General features: G+C 36.5%; 1 protein-coding gene across 1 annotated transcript in view; it reads left to right on the top strand.

The window, feature by feature from the left end:
- LOC311119750 (son of sevenless homolog 2-like) overlaps nt 1-20181 on the top strand; it is a gene marked incomplete at its 3' end in the record, with an annotated part of 95301 nt that overhangs the window by 61976 nt on the left and 13144 nt on the right. The window contains exons 6-7 of the mRNA XM_084194408.1: nt 13614-13757; nt 14467-14577. Coding sequence (XP_084050534.1) covers nt 13614-13757; nt 14467-14577 — 255 coding nt within the window. The remainder of the gene's footprint in view (nt 1-13613; nt 13758-14466; nt 14578-20181) is intronic.

Genomic DNA, 20181 nt, shown 5'->3' with positions numbered 1-20181 from the left:
GTCAAATCTGCTAAATGACTAAAATGGGTCAAATCTGCTAAATGACTAAAATTGGTCAAATCTGCTATATGACTAAAATGGATCAAATCTGCTAAATGACTAAAATGGGTCATATCTGCTAAATGACTAAAATGGATCAAATCTGCTAAATGACTAAAATGGGTCAAATCTGCTAGATGATTAAAATGGGTCAAATCTGCTAAAAGACTTAAAATGAGTCAAATCTGCTAAATGACTAAAATGGGTCAAATCTTCTAAATGACTAAAATGGGTCAAATCTGCTAAATGACTAAAATGGGTGAAATCTGCTAATGACTAAAATGGGTCAAATCTGCTAAATGCTAAATGACTAAAATGGGTAAAATCTGCTAAATGACTAAAATGGGTCAAATCTGCTAAATGACTAAAATGGGTCAAATCTTCTAAATGACTAAAATGGGTCAAATCTGCTATATGACTAAAATGGATCAAATCTGCTAAATGACTAAAATGGGTCATATCTGCTAAATGACTAAAATGGATCAAATCTGCTAAATGACTAAAATGGGTCAAATCTGCTAGATGATTAAAATGGGTCAAATCTGCTAAAATACTTAAAATTAGTCAAATCTGCTAAATGACTAAAATGGGTCAAATCTGCTAATGACTAAAATGGGTCAAATCTGCTAAATGCTAAATGACTAAAATGGGTCAAATCTGCTATATGACTAAAATGGGTAAAATCCGCTAAATTACTAAAATGGGTAAAATCTGCTAAATGACTAAAATGGGTCAAATCTGCTATATGACAAAAATGGGTCAAATCTGCTAAATGACTAACATGACTAAAATGGGTCATCTGCTAAATTACTAAAATGGGTCAAATCTGCTAAATGACTATAATGGGTCATATCTGCTAAATGACTAAAATGGATCAAATCTGCTAAATGACTAAAATGGGTCAAATCTGCTAGATGATTAAAATGGGTCAAATCTGCTAAAATACTTAAAATTAGTCAAATCTGCTAAATGACTAAAATGGGTCAAATCTTCTAAATGACTAAAATGGGTCAAATCTGCTAAATGACTAAAATGGGTCAAATCTGCTAATGACTAAAATGGGTCAAATCTGCTAAATGCTAAATGACTAAAATGGGTCAAATCTGCTATATGACTAAAATGGGTAAAATCCGCTAAATTACTAAAATGGGTAAAATCTGCTAAATGACTAAAATGGGTCAAATCTGCTATATGACAAAAATGGGTCAAATCTGCTAAATGACTAAAATGGGTCAAATCTGCTAAATGACTAACATGACTAAAATGGGTCATCTGCTAAATTACTAAAATGGGTCAAATCTGCTAAATGACTATAATGGATAAAATCGGCTAAATGACTAAAATGGGTCAAATCTGCTAAATGACTAAAATGGGTCAAATCTGCTAAATGACTAAAATGGGTCAAATCTGCTAAATGACTATAATGGATAAAATCTGCTAAATGACTAAAATGGATCAAATCTGCTAAATGACTAAAATTGGTCAAATCTGCTATATGACTAAAATGGATCAAATCTGCTAAATGACTAAAATGGGTCATATCTGCTAAATGACTAAAATGGATCAAATCTGCTAAATGACTAAAATGGGTCAAATCTTCTAAATGACTAAAATGGGTCAAATCTGCTAAATGACTAAAATGGGTGAAATCTGCTAATGACTAAAATGGGTCAAATCTGCTAAATGACTAAAATGGGTAAAATCTGCTAAATGACTAAAATGGGTCAAATCTGCTAAATGACTAAAATGGGTCATCTGCTATATGACTAAAATGGGTAAAATCTGCTAAATGACTAAAATGGGTCAAATCTTCTAAATGACTAAAATGGGTCAAATCTGCTATATGACTAAAATGGATCAAATCTGCTAAATGACTAAAATGGGTCATATCTGCTAAATGACTAAAATGGATCAAATCTGCTAAATGACTAAAATGGGTCAAATCTGCTAGATGATTAAAATGGGTCAAATCTGCTAAAATACTTAAAATTAGTCAAATCTGCTAAATGACTAAAATGGGTCAAATCTTCTAAATGACTAAAATGGGTCAAATCTGCTAAATGACTAAAATGGGTCAAATCTGCTAATGACTAAAATGGGTCAAATCTGCTAAATGCTAAATGACTAAAATTGGTCAAATCTGCTAGATGATTAAAATGGGTAAAATCCGCTAAATTACTAAAATGGGTAAAATCTGCTAAATGACTAAAATGGGTCAAATCTGCTATATGACAAAAATGGGTCAAATCTGCTAAATGACTAACATGACTAAAATGGGTCATCTGCTAAATTACTAAAATGGGTCAAATCTGCTAAATGACTATAATGGGTCATATCTGCTAAATGACTAAAATGGATCAAATCTGCTAAATGACTAAAATGGGTCAAATCTGCTAGATGATTAAAATGGGTCAAATCTGCTAAAATACTTAAAATTAGTCAAATCTGCTAAATGACTAAAATGGGTCAAATCTTCTAAATGACTAAAATGGGTCAAATCTGCTAAATGACTAAAATGGGTCAAATCTGCTAATGACTAAAATGGGTCAAATCTGCTAAATGCTAAATGACTAAAATGGGTCAAATCTGCTATATGACTAAAATGGGTAAAATCCGCTAAATTACTAAAATGGGTAAAATCTGCTAAATGACTAAAATGGGTCAAATCTGCTATATGACAAAAATGGGTCAAATCTGCTAAATGACTAAAATGGGTCAAATCTGCTAAATGACTAACATGACTAAAATGGGTCATCTGCTAAATTACTAAAATGGGTCAAATCTGCTAAATGACTATAATGGATAAAATCGGCTAAATGACTAAAATGGGTCAAATCTGCTAAATGACTAAAATGGGTCAAATCTGCTAAATGACTAAAATGGGTCAAATCTGCTAAATGACTAAAATGGGTCAAATCTGCTAAATGACTAAAATGGATCAAATCTGCTAAATGACTAAAATGGGTCAAATCTGCTAAATTACTAAAATGGGTCAAATCTGCTAAATGACTATAATGGATAAAATCTGCTAAATGACTAAAATGGATCAAATCTGCTAAATGACTAAAATTGGTCAAATCTGCTATATGACTAAAATGGATCAAATCTGCTAAATGACTAAAATGGGTCATATCTGCTAAATGACTAAAATGGATCAAATCTGCTAAATGACTAAAATGGGTCAAATCTGCTAGATGATTAAAATGGGTCAAATCTGCTAAAAGACTTAAAATGAGTCAAATCTGCTAAATGACTAAAATGGGTCAAATCTTCTAAATGAATAAAATGGGTCAAATCTGCTAAATGACTAACATGACTAAAATGGGTCATCTGCTAAATGACTAAAATGGATCAAATCTGCTAAATGACTAAAATGGATCAAATCTGCTAAATGACTAAAATGGGTCATATCTGCTAAATGACTAAAATGGGTCAAATCTGCTAAATGACTAAAATGGATCAAATCTGCTAAATGACTAAAATGGGTCAAATCTGCTAGATGATTAGAATGGGTCAAATCTGCTAAAATACTTAAAATGAGTCAAATCTGCTAAATGACTAAAATGGGTCAAATCTGCTAAATGACTAAAATGGGTCAAATCTGCTAAATGACTAAAATGGGTCAAATCTTCTAAATTACTAAAATGGGTCAAATCTGCTAAATGACTAAAATGGGTCAAATCTGCTAATGACTAAAATGGGTCAAATCTGCTAAATGACTAAAATGGGTCAAATCTGCTATATGACTAAAATGGGTAAAATCCGCTAAATGACTAAAATGGGTAAAATCTGCTAAATGACTAAAATGGGTCAAATCTGCTATATGACTAAAATGGGTCAAATCTGCTAAATGACTAAAATGGGTCAAATCTGCTAAATGACTAACATGACTAAAATGGGTCATCTGCTAAATTACTAAAATGGGTCAAATCTGCTAAATGACTATAATGGATAAAATCTGCTAAATGACTAAAATGGATCAAATCTGCTAGATGATTAAAATGGGTCAAATCTGCTAAAAGACTTAAAATGAGTCAAATCTGCTAAATGACTAAAATGGGTCAAATCTTCTAAATGACTAAAATGGGTCAAATCTGCTAAATGACTAAAATGGGTGAAATCTGCTAATGACTAAAATGGGTCAAATCTGCTAAATGCTAAATGACTAAAATGGGTAAAATCTGCTAAATGACTAAAATGGGTCAAATCTGCTAAATGACTAAAATGGGTCAAATCTTCTAAATGACTAAAATGGGTCAAATCTGCTATATGACTAAAATGGATCAAATCTGCTAAATGACTAAAATGGGTCATATCTGCTAAATGACTAAAATGGATCAAATCTGCTAAATGACTAAAATGGGTCAAATCTGCTAGATGATTAAAATGGGTCAAATCTGCTAAAATACTTAAAATTAGTCAAATCTGCTAAATGACTAAAATGGGTCAAATCTGCTAATGACTAAAATGGGTCAAATCTGCTAAATGCTAAATGACTAAAATGGGTCAAATCTGCTATATGACTAAAATGGGTAAAATCCGCTAAATTACTAAAATGGGTAAAATCTGCTAAATGACTAAAATGGGTCAAATCTGCTATATGACAAAAATGGGTCAAATCTGCTAAATGACTAACATGACTAAAATGGGTCATCTGCTAAATTACTAAAATGGGTCAAATCTGCTAAATGACTATAATGGGTCATATCTGCTAAATGACTAAAATGGATCAAATCTGCTAAATGACTAAAATGGGTCAAATCTGCTAGATGATTAAAATGGGTCAAATCTGCTAAAATACTTAAAATTAGTCAAATCTGCTAAATGACTAAAATGGGTCAAATCTTCTAAATGACTAAAATGGGTCAAATCTGCTAAATGACTAAAATGGGTCAAATCTGCTAATGACTAAAATGGGTCAAATCTGCTAAATGCTAAATGACTAAAATGGGTCAAATCTGCTATATGACTAAAATGGGTAAAATCCGCTAAATTACTAAAATGGGTAAAATCTGCTAAATGACTAAAATGGGTCAAATCTGCTATATGACAAAAATGGGTCAAATCTGCTAAATGACTAAAATGGGTCAAATCTGCTAAATGACTAACATGACTAAAATGGGTCATCTGCTAAATTACTAAAATGGGTCAAATCTGCTAAATGACTATAATGGATAAAATCGGCTAAATGACTAAAATGGGTCAAATCTGCTAAATGACTAAAATGGGTCAAATCTGCTAAATGACTAAAATGGGTCAAATCTGCTAAATGACTATAATGGATAAAATCTGCTAAATGACTAAAATGGATCAAATCTGCTAAATGACTAAAATTGGTCAAATCTGCTATATGACTAAAATGGATCAAATCTGCTAAATGACTAAAATGGGTCATATCTGCTAAATGACTAAAATGGATCAAATCTGCTAAATGACTAAAATGGGTCAAATCTTCTAAATGACTAAAATGGGTCAAATCTGCTAAATGACTAAAATGGGTGAAATCTGCTAATGACTAAAATGGGTCAAATCTGCTAAATGCTAAATGACTAAAATGGGTAAAATCTGCTAAATGACTAAAATGGGTCAAATCTGCTAAATGACTAAAATGGGTCATCTGCTATATGACTAAAATGGGTAAAATCTGCTAAATGACTAAAATGGGTCAAATCTTCTAAATGACTAAAATGGGTCAAATCTGCTATATGACTAAAATGGATCAAATCTGCTAAATGACTAAAATGGGTCATATCTGCTAAATGACTAAAATGGATCAAATCTGCTAAATGACTAAAATGGGTCAAATCTGCTAGATGATTAAAATGGGTCAAATCTGCTAAAATACTTAAAATTAGTCAAATCTGCTAAATGACTAAAATGGGTCAAATCTTCTAAATGACTAAAATGGGTCAAATCTGCTAAATGACTAAAATGGGTCAAATCTGCTAATGACTAAAATGGGTCAAATCTGCTAAATGCTAAATGACTAAAATTGGTCAAATCTGCTAGATGATTAAAATGGGTAAAATCCGCTAAATTACTAAAATGGGTAAAATCTGCTAAATGACTAAAATGGGTCAAATCTGCTATATGACAAAAATGGGTCAAATCTGCTAAATGACTAACATGACTAAAATGGGTCATCTGCTAAATTACTAAAATGGGTCAAATCTGCTAAATGACTATAATGGGTCATATCTGCTAAATGACTAAAATGGATCAAATCTGCTAAATGACTAAAATGGGTCAAATCTGCTAGATGATTAAAATGGGTCAAATCTGCTAAAATACTTAAAATTAGTCAAATCTGCTAAATGACTAAAATGGGTCAAATCTTCTAAATGACTAAAATGGGTCAAATCTGCTAAATGACTAAAATGGGTCAAATCTGCTAATGACTAAAATGGGTCAAATCTGCTAAATGCTAAATGACTAAAATGGGTCAAATCTGCTATATGACTAAAATGGGTAAAATCCGCTAAATTACTAAAATGGGTAAAATCTGCTAAATGACTAAAATGGGTCAAATCTGCTATATGACAAAAATGGGTCAAATCTGCTAAATGACTAAAATGGGTCAAATCTGCTAAATGACTAACATGACTAAAATGGGTCATCTGCTAAATTACTAAAATGGGTCAAATCTGCTAAATGACTATAATGGATAAAATCGGCTAAATGACTAAAATGGGTCAAATCTGCTAAATGACTAAAATGGGTCAAATCTGCTAAATGACTAAAATGGGTCAAATCTGCTAAATGACTAAAATGGGTCAAATCTGCTAAATGACTAAAATGGATCAAATCTGCTAAATGACTAAAATGGGTCAAATCTGCTAAATTACTAAAATGGGTCAAATCTGCTAAATGACTATAATGGATAAAATCTGCTAAATGACTAAAATGGATCAAATCTGCTAAATGACTAAAATTGGTCAAATCTGCTATATGACTAAAATGGATCAAATCTGCTAAATGACTAAAATGGGTCATATCTGCTAAATGACTAAAATGGATCAAATCTGCTAAATGACTAAAATGGGTCAAATCTGCTAGATGATTAAAATGGGTCAAATCTGCTAAAAGACTTAAAATGAGTCAAATCTGCTAAATGACTAAAATGGGTCAAATCTTCTAAATGAATAAAATGGGTCAAATCTGCTAAATGACTAACATGACTAAAATGGGTCATCTGCTAAATGACTAAAATGGATCAAATCTGCTAAATGACTAAAATGGATCAAATCTGCTAAATGACTAAAATGGGTCATATCTGCTAAATGACTAAAATGGGTCAAATCTGCTAAATGACTAAAATGGATCAAATCTGCTAAATGACTAAAATGGGTCAAATCTGCTAGATGATTAGAATGGGTCAAATCTGCTAAAATACTTAAAATGAGTCAAATCTGCTAAATGACTAAAATGGGTCAAATCTGCTAAATGACTAAAATGGGTCAAATCTGCTAAATGACTAAAATGGGTCAAATCTTCTAAATTACTAAAATGGGTCAAATCTGCTAAATGACTAAAATGGGTCAAATCTGCTAAATGACTAACATGACTAAAATGGGTCATCTGCTAAATTACTAAAATGGGTCAAATCTGCTAAATGACTATAATGGATAAAATCTGCTAAATGACTAAAATGGATCAAATCTGCTAGATGATTAAAATGGGTCAAATCTGCTAAAAGACTTAAAATGAGTCAAATCTGCTAAATGACTAAAATGGGTCAAATCTTCTAAATGACTAAAATGGGTCAAATCTGCTAAATGACTAAAATGGGTGAAATCTGCTAATTACTAAAATGGGTCAAATCTGCTAAATGCTAAATGACTAAAATTGGTCAAATCTGCTATATGACTAAAATGGATCAAATCTGCTAAATGACTAAAATGGGTCATATCTGCTAAATGACTAAAATGGATCAAATCTGCTAAATGACTAAAATGGGTCAAATCTGCTAGATGATTAAAATGGGTCAAATCTGCTAAAAGACTTAAAATGAGTCAAATCTGCTAAATGACTAAAATGGGTCAAATCTTCTAAATGACTAAAATGGGTCAAATCTGCTAAATGACTAAAATGGGTGAAATCTGCTAATTACTAAAATGGGTCAAATCTGCTAAATGCTAAATGACTAAAATGGGTAAAATCTGCTAAATGACTAAAATGGGTCAAATCTGCTAAATGACTAAAATGGGTCATCTGCTATATGACTAAAATGGGTAAAATCTGCTAAATGACTAAAATGGGTCAAATCTTCTAAATGACTAAAATGGGTCAAATCTGCTATATGACTAAAATGGATCAAATCTGCTAAATGACTAAAATGGGTCATATCTGCTAAATGACTAAAATGGATCAAATCTGCTAAATGACTAAAATGGGTCAAATCTGCTAGATGATTAAAATGGGTCAAATCTGGTAAAATACTTAAAATTAGTCAAATCTGCTAAATGACTAAAATGGGTCAAATCTGCTAGATGATTAGAATGGGTCAAATCTGCTAAAAGACTTAAAATGAGTCAAATCTGCTAAATGACTAAAATGGGTCAAATCTTCTAAATGACTAAAATGGGTCAAATCTGCTAAATGACTAAAATGGGTCAAATCTGCTAATGACTAAAATGGGTCAAATCTGCTAAATGCTAAATGACTAAAATGGGTCAAATCTGCTATATGACTAAAATGGGTCAAATCTGCTAAATGACTAAAATGGGTCAAATCTGCTATATGACTAAAATGGATCAAATCTGCTAAATGACTAAAATGGGTCAAATCTGCTAGATGATTAAAATGGGTCAAATCTGCTAAAATACTTAAAATGAGTCAAATCTGCTAAATGACTAAAATGGGTCAAATCTGCTAAATGACTAAAATGGGTCAAATCTGCTAAATGACTAAAATGGGTCAAATCTTCTAAATTACTAAAATGGGTCAAATCTGCTAAATGACTAAAATGGGTCAAATCTGCTAATGACTAAAATGGGTCAAATCTGCTAAATGCTAAATGACTAAAATGGGTCAAATCTGCTATATGACTAAAATGGGTAAAATCCGCTAAATGACTAAAATGGGTAAAATCTGCTAAATGACTAAAATGGGTCAAATCTGCTATATGACTAAAATGGGTCAAATCTGCTAAATGACTAAAATGGGTCAAATCTGCTAAATGACTAACATGACTAAAATGGGTCATCTGCTAAATTACTAAAATGGGTCAAATCTGCTAAATGACTATAATGGATAAAATCTGCTAAATGACTAAAATGGATCAAATCTGCTAAATGACTAAAATTGGTCAAATCTGCTATATGACTAAAATGGATCAAATCTGCTAAATGACTAAAATGGGTCATATCTGCTAAATGACTAAAATGGGTCAAATCTGCTAAAAGACTTAAAATGAGTCAAATCTGCTAAATGACTAAAATGGGTCAAATCTTCTAAATGACTAAAATGGGTCAAATCTGCTAAATGACTAAAATGGGTGAAATCTGCTAATGACTAAAATGGGTCAAATCTGCTAAATGACTAAAATGGGTCAAATCTTCTAAATGACTAAAATGGGTCAAATCTGCTATATGACTAAAATGGATCAAATCTGCTAAATGACTAAAATGGGTCATATCTGCTAAATGACTAAAATGGATCAAATCTGCTAAATGACTAAAATGGGTCAAATCTGCTAGATGATTAAAATGGGTCAAATCTGCTAAAATACTTAAAATTAGTCAAATCTGCTAAATGACTAAAATGGGTCAAATCTTCTAAATGACTAAAATGGGTCAAATCTGCTAAATGACTAAAATGGGTCAAATCTGCTAATGACTAAAATGGGTCAAATCTGCTAAATGCTAAATGACTAAAATGGGTCAAATCTGCTATATGACTAAAATGGGTAAAATCCGCTAAATTACTAAAATGGGTCAAATCTGCTAAATGACTAAAATGGGTCAAATCTGCTATATGACAAAAATGGGTCAAATCTGCTAAATGACTAAAATGGGTAAAATCTGCTAAATGACTAACATGACTAAAATGGGTCATCTGCTAAATTACTAAAATGGGTCAAATCTGCTAAATGACTATAATGGATGAAATCGGCTAAATGACTAAAATGGGTCAAATCTGCTAAATGACTAAAATGGGTCAAATCTGCTAAATGACTAAAATGGGTCAAATCTGCTAAATGACTAAAATGGGTCAAATCTGCTAAATGACTAAAATGGATCAAATCTGCTAAATGACTAAAATGGGTCAAATCTGCTAAATGACTAAAATGGGTCAAATCTGCTAAATGACTAAAATGGGTCAAATCTTCTAAATTACTAAAATGGGTCAAATCTGCTAAATGACTAAAATGGGTCAAATCTGCTAATGACTAAAATGGGTCAAATCTGCTAAATGCTAAATGACTAAAATGGGTCAAATCCGCTAAATGACTAAAATGGGTAAAATCTGCTAAATGACTAAAATGGGTCAAATCTGCTATATGACTAAAATGGGTCAAATCTGCTAAATGACTAAAATGGGTCAAATCTGCTAAATGACTAACATGACTAAAATGGGTCATCTGCTAAATTACTAAAATGGGTCAAATCTGCTAAATGACTATAATGGGTCAAATCTGCTAAAATACTTAAAATTAGTCAAATCTGCTAAATGACTAAAATGGGTCAAATCTGCTAGATGATTAGAATGGGTCAAATCTGCTAAAAGACTTAAAATGAGTCAAATCTGCTAAATGACTAAAATGGGTCAAATCTTCTAAATGACTAAAATGGGTCAAATCTGCTAAATGACTAAAATGGGTCAAATCTGCTAATGACTAAAATGGGTCAAATCTGCTAAATGCTAAATGACTAAAATGGGTCAAATCTGCTATATGACTAAAATGGGTCAAATCTGCTAAATGACTAAAATGGGTCAAATCTGCTATATGACTAAAATGGATCAAATCTGCTAAATGACTAAAATGGGTCAAATCTGCTAGATGATTAAAATGGGTCAAATCTGCTAAAATACTTAAAATGAGTCAAATCTGCTAAATGACTAAAATGGGTCAAATCTGCTAAATGACTAAAATGGGTCAAATCTGCTAAATGACTAAAATGGGTCAAATCTTCTAAATTACTAAAATGGGTCAAATCTGCTAAATGACTAAAATGGGTCAAATCTGCTAATGACTAAAATGGGTCAAATCTGCTAAAGGTCAAATCTGCTATATGACTAAAATGGGTAAAATCCGCTAAATGACTAAAATGGGTAAAATCTGCTAAATGACTAAAATGGGTCAAATCTGCTATATGACTAAAATGGGTCAAATCTGCTAAATGACTAAAATGGGTCAAATCTGCTAAATGACTAACATGACTAAAATGGGTCATCTGCTAAATTACTAAAATGGGTCAAATCTGCTAAATGACTATAATGGATAAAATCTGCTAAATGACTAAAATGGATCAAATCTGCTAAATGACTAAAATGGGTCAAATCTGCTATATGACTAAAATGGATCAAATCTGCTAAATGACTAAAATGGGTCATATCTGCTAAATGACTAAAATGGATCAAATCTGCTAAATGACTAAAATGGGTCAAATCTGCTAGATGATTAAAATGGGTCAAATCTGCTAAAAGACTTAAAATGAGTCAAATCTGCTAAATGACTAAAATGGGTCAAATCTTCTAAATGACTAAAATGGGTCAAATCTGCTAAATGACTAAAATGGGTGAAATCTGCTAATGACTAAAATGGGTCAAATCTGCTAAATGCTAAATGACTAAAATGGGTAAAATCTGCTAAATGACTAAAATGGGTCAAATCTGCTAAATGACTAAAATGGGTCAAATCTGCTATATGACTAAAATGGATCAAATCTGCTAAATGACTAAAATGGGTCATATCTGCTAAATGACTAAAATGGATCAAATCTGCTAAATGACTAAAATGGGTCAAATCTGCTAGATGATTAAAATGGGTCAAATCTGCTAAAATACTTAAAATTAGTCAAATCTGCTAAATGACTAAAATGGGTCAAATCTGCTAATGACTAAAATGGGTCAAATCTGCTAAATGCTAAATGACTAAAATGGGTCAAATCTGCTATATGACTAAAATGGGTAAAATCCGCTAAATTACTAAAATGGGTAAAATCTGCTAAATGACTAAAATGGGTCAAATCTGCTATATGACAAAAATGGGTCAAATCTGCTAAATGACTAACATGACTAAAATGGGTCATCTGCTAAATTACTAAAATGGGTCAAATCTGCTAAATGACTATAATGGGTCATATCTGCTAAATGACTAAAATGGATCAAATCTGCTAAATGACTAAAATGGGTCAAATCTGCTAGATGATTAAAATGGGTCAAATCTGCTAAAATACTTAAAATTAGTCAAATCTGCTAAATGACTAAAATGGGTCAAATCTTCTAAATGACTAAAATGGGTCAAATCTGCTAAATGACTAAAATGGGTCAAATCTGCTAATGACTAAAATGGGTCAAATCTGCTAAATGCTAAATGACTAAAATGGGTCAAATCTGCTATATGACTAAAATGGGTAAAATCCGCTAAATGACTAAAATGGGTCAAATCTGCTAAATGACTAAAATGGGTCAAATCTGCTATATGACTAAAATGGGTAAAATCTGCTAAATGACTAAAATGGGTCAAATCTGCTATATGACAAAAATGGGTCAAATCTGCTAAATGACTAAAATGGGTCAAATCTGCTAAATGACTAACATGACTAAAATGGGTCATCTGCTAAATTACTAAAATGGGTCAAATCTGCTAAATGACTATAATGGATAAAATCGGCTAAATGACTAAAATGGGTCAAATCTGCTAAATGACTAAAATGGGTCAAATCTGCTAAATGACTAAAATGGGTCAAATCTGCTAAATGACTAAAATGGGTCAAATCTGCTAAATGACTAAAATTGATCAAATCTGCTAAATGAATAAAATGGGTCAAATCTGCTAAATGACTAAAATGGGTCAAATCTGCTAAATGACTAAAATGGATCAAATCTGCTAAATGACTAAAATGGGTCAAATCTGCTAAATGACTAAAATGGGTCAAATCTGCTAAATTACTAAAATGGGTCAAATCTGCTAAATGACTAAAATGGATCAAATCTGCTAAATGACTAAAATGGGTCAAATCTGCTAAATGACTAAAATGGGTCAAATCTGCTAAATGACTAAAATGGGTCAAATCTGCTAAATGACTAAAATGGATCAAATCTGCTAAATGACTAAAATGGGTCAAATCTGCTAAATGACTAAAATGGATCAAATCTGCTAAATGACTAAAATGGATCAAATCTGCTAAATGACTAAAATGGGTCAAATCTGCTAAATGACTAAAATGGGTCAAATCTGCTAAATGAATAAAATGGGTCAAATCTGCTAAATGAATAAAATGGGTCAAATCTGCTAAATGACTAAAATGGATCAAATCTGCTAAATGACTAAAATTGATCAAATCTGCTAAATGACTAAAATGGATCAAATCTGCTAAATGACTAAATGTGTAAGTCTCTCCCTGCAGGATGTGGAGGTGATTTTCAGTAACATCTTGGACATCCATGAGTTGACGGTCAAGCTGCTGGGGCTGATCGAGGACGCAGTGGAGATGACCGCTGACGGGAGTCCACATCCTCTGGTGGGCAGCTGCTTCGAGGACCTGGCAGAGGTAGATACACACACACACACACACACACACACACACACACACACACACCTAAACTCACACCTACATCTGACACACACACATACCTACACTCACATCTACACACACACACACACCTAAAATCACACCTACATCTGACACACACACACACACACACACACACACACACACACACACACACACACACACACCTAAACTCACACCTACATCTGACACACACACATATCTACACACACACACACACACACACCTAAACTCACACCTACACCAACGCCTGCTGCTGACAGGAGTCCCCATCCTCTGGTGGGCAGCTGCTTCGAGGACCTGGCAGAGAGAGAGGTTACAGCCCAATAACACAGTCTTACCGTTACATCTATTCTGCCGTAACTGATCCAAAAGCCCTCTGCCCTGTGAAGTCTATACGTTCATTTCTTGCACGTCTCTGCTAGAAGGCCTTCAGTCGATTGTGTGCCTCTACGTACATTTACATTTTAGTCATTTAGCAGACGCTCTTATCCAGAGCGACATACAGCTAGTGAGTGCATACATTTTTCATACTGGCCCCCCCGTGGGAAACGAACCCACAACCCTGGCGTTGCAAGCACCATGCTCTACCAACTGAGCTACAGGGGACTACACTACCACCCCCCCCCAGTGAGACATAGCAGTCTGCTATTGTAACTCTTCTATGAACTCTCTCTACCCTCTCCAGGAGCAGGCGTTTGACCCGTACGAGACCCTGTCTCAGGACATCCTGTCCAGGCAGTTCCACGAGCACTTCAGCAGCCTGATGGCCCGGCCAACGGTAGGACTGTACTTCCAGGTAAGATAGGCTCGCCTCACCTCACCTCACCTCACCTCACCTCACCTCACCTCACCTCACCTCTCCTCACCTCACCTCACCTCACCTCACCTCACCACCTCACCTCACCTCACCTCACCACCTCACCTCACCTCACCACCTCACCTCACCTCACCTCACCTCACCTCACCTCACCTCACCTCACCTCACCTCACCTCACCCCACCCCACCCCACCCCACCCCACCCCACCTCACCTCACCTCACCTCACCCCACCCCACCCCACCCCACCCCACCCCACCCCACCCCACCTCACCTCACCTCACCCCACCCCACCCCACCCCACCCCACCCCACCTCACCTCACCTCACCTCACCTCACCTCTCCTCACCCCACCCCACCCCACCCCACCCCACCCCACCCCACCTCACCTCACACACAGATCTGGGTTGTATTAATTACTGCACACCATTACTGGACGTTGACATAGTGACATACAGTGGGGAAAAAAAGTATTTAGTCAGCCACCAATTGTGCAAGTTCTCCCACTTAAAAAGATGAGAGAGGCCTGTAATTTTCATCATAGGTACACGTCAACTATGACAGACAAAATGAGAAAAAAATTCCAGAAAATCACATTGTAGGATTTTTAATGAATTTATTTGCAAATTATGGTGGAAAATAAGTATTTGGTCAATAACAAAAGTTTCTCAATACTTTGTTATATACTCTTTGTTGGCAATGACACAGGTCAAACGTTTTCTGTAAGTCTTCACAAGGTTTTCACACACTGTTGCTGGTATTTTGGCCCATTCCTCCATGCAGATCTCCTCTAGAGCAGTGATGTTTTGGGGCTGTCGCTGGGCAACATGGACTTTCAACTCCCTCCAAAGATTTTCTATGGGGTTGAGATCTGGAGACTGGCTAGGCCACTCCAGGACCTTGAAATGCTTCTTACGAAGCCACTCCTTCGTTGCCCGGGCGGTGTGTTTGGGATCATTGTCATGCTGAAAGACCCAGCCACGTTTCATCTTCAATGCCCTTGCTGATGGAAGGAGGTTTTCACTCAAAATCTCATGATACATGGCCCCATTCATTCTTTCCTTTACACGGATCAGTCGTCCCGGTCCCTTTGCAGAAAAACAGCCCCAAAGCATGATGTTTCCACCCCCATGCTTCACAGTAGGTATGGTGTTTTTTGGATGCAACTCAGCATTCTTTGTCCTCCAAACACGACGAGTTGAGTTTTTACCAAAAAGTTATATTTTGGTTTCATCTGACCATATGACATTCTCCCAATCCTCTTCTGGATCATCCAAATGCACTCTAGCAAACTTCAGACGGGCCTGGACATGTACTGGCTTAAGCAGGGGGACACGTCTGGCACTGCAGGATTTGAGTCCCTGGCGGCGTAGTGTGTTACTGATGGTAGGCTTTGTTACTTTGGTCCCAGCTCTCTGCAGGTCATTCACACGGGGGGTGTGGTTCTGGGATTTTTGCTCACCGTTCTTGTGATCATTTTGACCCCACGGGGTGAGATCTTGCGTGGAGCCCCAGATCGAGGGAGATTATCAGTGGTCTTGTATGTCTTCCATTTCCTAATAATTGCTCCCACAGTTGATTTCTTCAAACCAAGCTGCTTACCTATTGCAGATTCAGTCATCCCAGCCTGGTGCAGGTCTACAATTTTGTTTCTGGTGTCCTTTGACAGCTCTTTGGTCTTGGCCATAGTGGAGTTTGGAGTGTGACTGTTTGAGGTTGTGGACAGGTGTCTTTTATACTGATAACAAGTTCAAACAGGTGCCATTAATACAGGTAACGAGTGGAGGACAGAGGAGCCTCTTAAAGAAGAAGTTACAGGTCTGTGAGAGCCAGAAATCTTGCTTGTTTGTAGGTGACCAAATACTTATTTTCCACCATAATTTGCAAATAAATTCAATAAAAATCCTACAATGTGATTTTCTGGAAAATAAATTCTCAATTTGTCTGTCATAGTTGACGTGTACCTATGATGAAAATTACAGGCCTCTCTCATCTTTTTAAGTGGGAGAACTTGCACAATTGGTGGCTGACTAAATACTTTTTTCCACACTGTAGTGACACAGTGACATAGTGACATAGTGACACAGTGACATAGTGTCTGGCTTGGCTCTAATGCATTTCCCAAGTAATGATCCTTGAATATCCTTTCATATTGAAAGTTCAGCGTAAGTAAACAGGTGAAATTCCCAGTGAAAGTCATGCCTTGACATTCCTCTTCCAGTGTAGTTGGTTAGTTATTTCCTCCTCCACTCTGATCCGGGACATTACTCCTCTCAGGAATACCATTACATTATTATACTCTGTAGGAATGCTGCCTGGCAGCTAGTCAAGACACAATGTTTAATGTTTTACTGAATCTAAGAATGCTGAGACAGCCAGGATATGGATATTATTAACATTTTACATTTAAGTCATTTAGCAGACGCTCTTATCCAGAGCGACTTACAGTTAGTGATTTTTTTTTATTTTTATACTGGCCCCCCCGTGGGAATCGAACCCACAACCCTGGCGTTGCAAACGCCATGCTCTATCAACTGAGCTACATCCCTGCCGGCCATTCCCTCCCCTACCCTGGACGAATTGTGCGCCGCCCATGAGTCTCCCGGTCGCGGCCGGCTGCGACAGAGCCTGGATTCGAACCAGGATCTCTAGTGACCTCAAAATGCCTTAGACCACTGCGCCACTCAGGAGTACATCATTAACGATACGGCCAGGTCTCCCCTGTAAAAGAGGTCTTCTGACCTCAATGGGACTTTCTGGATAAATAAATGTTAAAGGTCCAAAGCAGCCGTTTTTATAGCATTGTCAAATCATTTCTGCTTAACGGTTAAGTACCTTACTGTGATTGCTTTCAATTAAAATGGTCAAAAAAGAAACAAAAATAGCTTCTTAGCAAAGAGCAATTTCTCAAGCAAGAATGTAGCCAGGACTGAATGGGAGTGGTCTGAGTGGGAAACTGAAAACCAGCTGTTAGTGGCAGAGAGGTTTGGAACTCTCTTTCTTATTGGTCTATTAATTAATTTCCCCTTGGTGATGTCACCAGGCAGGCCAAAACTCCATGCCCACCAAAACAGGCTGATATTTCAGGCGGTCTTTTCAAACAGCTCTTACACTAAAAGGACATTTATCATCATTTTCACAATTTCATACAATTATTAATTGTGTGGAAATATCTATAAAACACAGGGGAAATCTAGTTTTTTACTGTACATGAAATAAAAAAAGTATGCATGCACTGATATCAACGCACCTCCTGTTAAACCCAGAGACAACCCAAAACAGGCTGATTCTGCATGGTCGTGGCCTGGGCCTTTATTACAGGCTGATTCTGCATGGTCGTGGCCTGGGCCTTTATTACAGGCTGATTCTGCATGGTCGTGGCCTGGGCCTTTATTACAGGCTGATTCTGCATGGTCGTGGCCTGGGCCTTTATTACAGGCTGATTCTGCATGGTCGTGGCCTGGGCCTTTATTACAGGCTGATTCTGCATGGTCGTGGCCTGGGCCTTTATTACAGGCTGATTCTGCATGATCGTGGCCTGGGCCTTTATTACTTATATCACGTGTTTTTGACTCTTTTTTTTATTGTTATTATTGATTAATGTACGGCGTTGTTGAGGGAGATAGCACATAAGCATTTCACTGCACCTTTTATACCTGCTGTAAACTGTGTATGTGACCAAATACAATTTGATTTGAGCTCATGTCCTGAGTGTAGTGTCCTGCCTGGACTGTGTGTTGTGCTGTCTGTCTGGTCATCATGGCTGTCTGTCTGGTCATCATGGCTGTTCTGTCTGGTCCTCATGGCTGTCTGTCTGGTCCTCATGGCTGTCTGTCTGGTCATCATGGCTGTCTGTCTGGTCATCATGGCTGTTCTGTCTGGTCCTCATGGCTGTCTGTCTGGTCCTCATGGCTGTCTGTCTGGTCATCATGGCTGTCTGTCTGGTCCTCATGGCTGTCTGTCTGGTCATCATGGCTGTCTGTCTGGTCCTCATGGCTGTCTGTCTGGTCATCATGGCTGTCTGTCTGGTCATCATGGCTGTCTGTCTGGTCCTCATGGCTGTCTGTCTGGTCATCATGGCTGTCTGTCTGGTCATCATGGCTGTCTGTCTGGTCCTCATGGCTGTCTGTCTGGTCATCATGGCTGTCTGTCTGGTCCTCATGGCTGTCTGTCTGGTCATCATGGCTGTCTGTCTGGTCCTCATGGCTGTCTGTCTGGTCATCATGGCTGTCTGTCTGGTCATCATGGCTGTCTGTCTGGTCCTCATGGCTGTCTGTCTGGTCCTCATGGCTGTCTGTCTGGTCCTCATGGCTGTCTGTCTGGTCATCATGGCTGTCTGTCTGGTCCTCATGGCTGTCTGTCTGGTCCTCTAAAGTGATAATGCCAGAGAAGCCGGTGTTTTGGAGGATGTATTGGCACGGTTGTTGAAGTCGAGGGCAGGCAAACCGTTCCAACACGTCCTCCAAACACCGGCTTCAAGGGCATTATCACTTTTATTTTGATTTATTTCACCTTTATTTAACCAGGTAAGCCAGTTGAGAACAAGTTCTCATTTACAACTGCGACCTGGCCAAGATAAAGCAAAGGGTTACCAACATATTCAAATAATGATTGACATATTTTAATTAAAAAAGTTATTTTGATTAATTCATTCATGCTATTTCATCCTTCCACAACATATAGTCCCGACACTAATCTAGGGTTGCTACCCAAGCCGGCCAGTCATTTTTTATTTTGGTTCGGTTGCCAGAGACGCGACCCAGTCCTTCAGTCTTTTTCTTCTGTATCTATGCAATTCTTTCCAATGTGTCAAGTAATTATCTTTTTGTTTTCTCATGATTTGGTTGGGTATAATTGTGTTGCTGTTGTTGTCCTGGGGCTCTGTGGGGTCTGTTTGTGTTTGTGAACAGAGCCCCAGGACAAGCTTACTTAGGGGACTCTTCTCCAAGTTCATCTCTCTGTAGGTAATGGCTTTGTTATGGAAGGTTTGGGAATCGTTTCCTTTTAGGTGGTTGTAGAATTGAACGGCTCTTTTCTGGATTTTGATAATTAGTGGGTATCGGCCTAATTCTGCTCTGCATGCATTATTTGGTGTTTTTCGTTGTACACTGAGGATATTTTTGCTCTATTCTGCATGCAGAGTCTCAATTTGGTGTTTGTCCCATTTAGTGAATTCTTGGTTGGTGAGCGGACCCCAGACCTCACAACCATAAAGGGCAATGGGTTCTATAACTGATTCAAGTATTTTTAGCAAGATCCTAATTGGAATGTCGAATTTTATGTTCCTTTTGATGGCATAGAAGGCCCTTCTTGCCTTGTCTCTCAGATCGTTCACAGCTTTGTGGAAGTTACCTGTGGCGCTGATGTTTAGACCGAGGTATGTATAGTGTTTTGTGTGCTCTAGGGCAACGGTGTCTAGATGGAATTTGTATTTGTGGTCCTGGCAACTGGACCTTTTTTGGAACACCATTAATTTTTGTCTTACTGAGATTTACTGTCAGGGCCCAGGTCTGACTGAATCTGTGCTGAAGATCTAGGTGCTGCTGTAGGCCCTCCTTGGTTGGGGACAGAAGCACCAGATCAT

This window comes from Coregonus lavaretus (genome assembly GCF_964263955.1).
Source record: "Coregonus lavaretus genome assembly, contig: HAP1_SCAFFOLD_1356, whole genome shotgun sequence".
Classification (NCBI taxonomy): Eukaryota; Metazoa; Chordata; class Actinopteri; order Salmoniformes; family Salmonidae; genus Coregonus; species Coregonus lavaretus.
The sequence above is the reverse complement of the archived record's forward strand: the minus strand, read 5'-3'. Positions and strand labels throughout refer to the sequence as shown.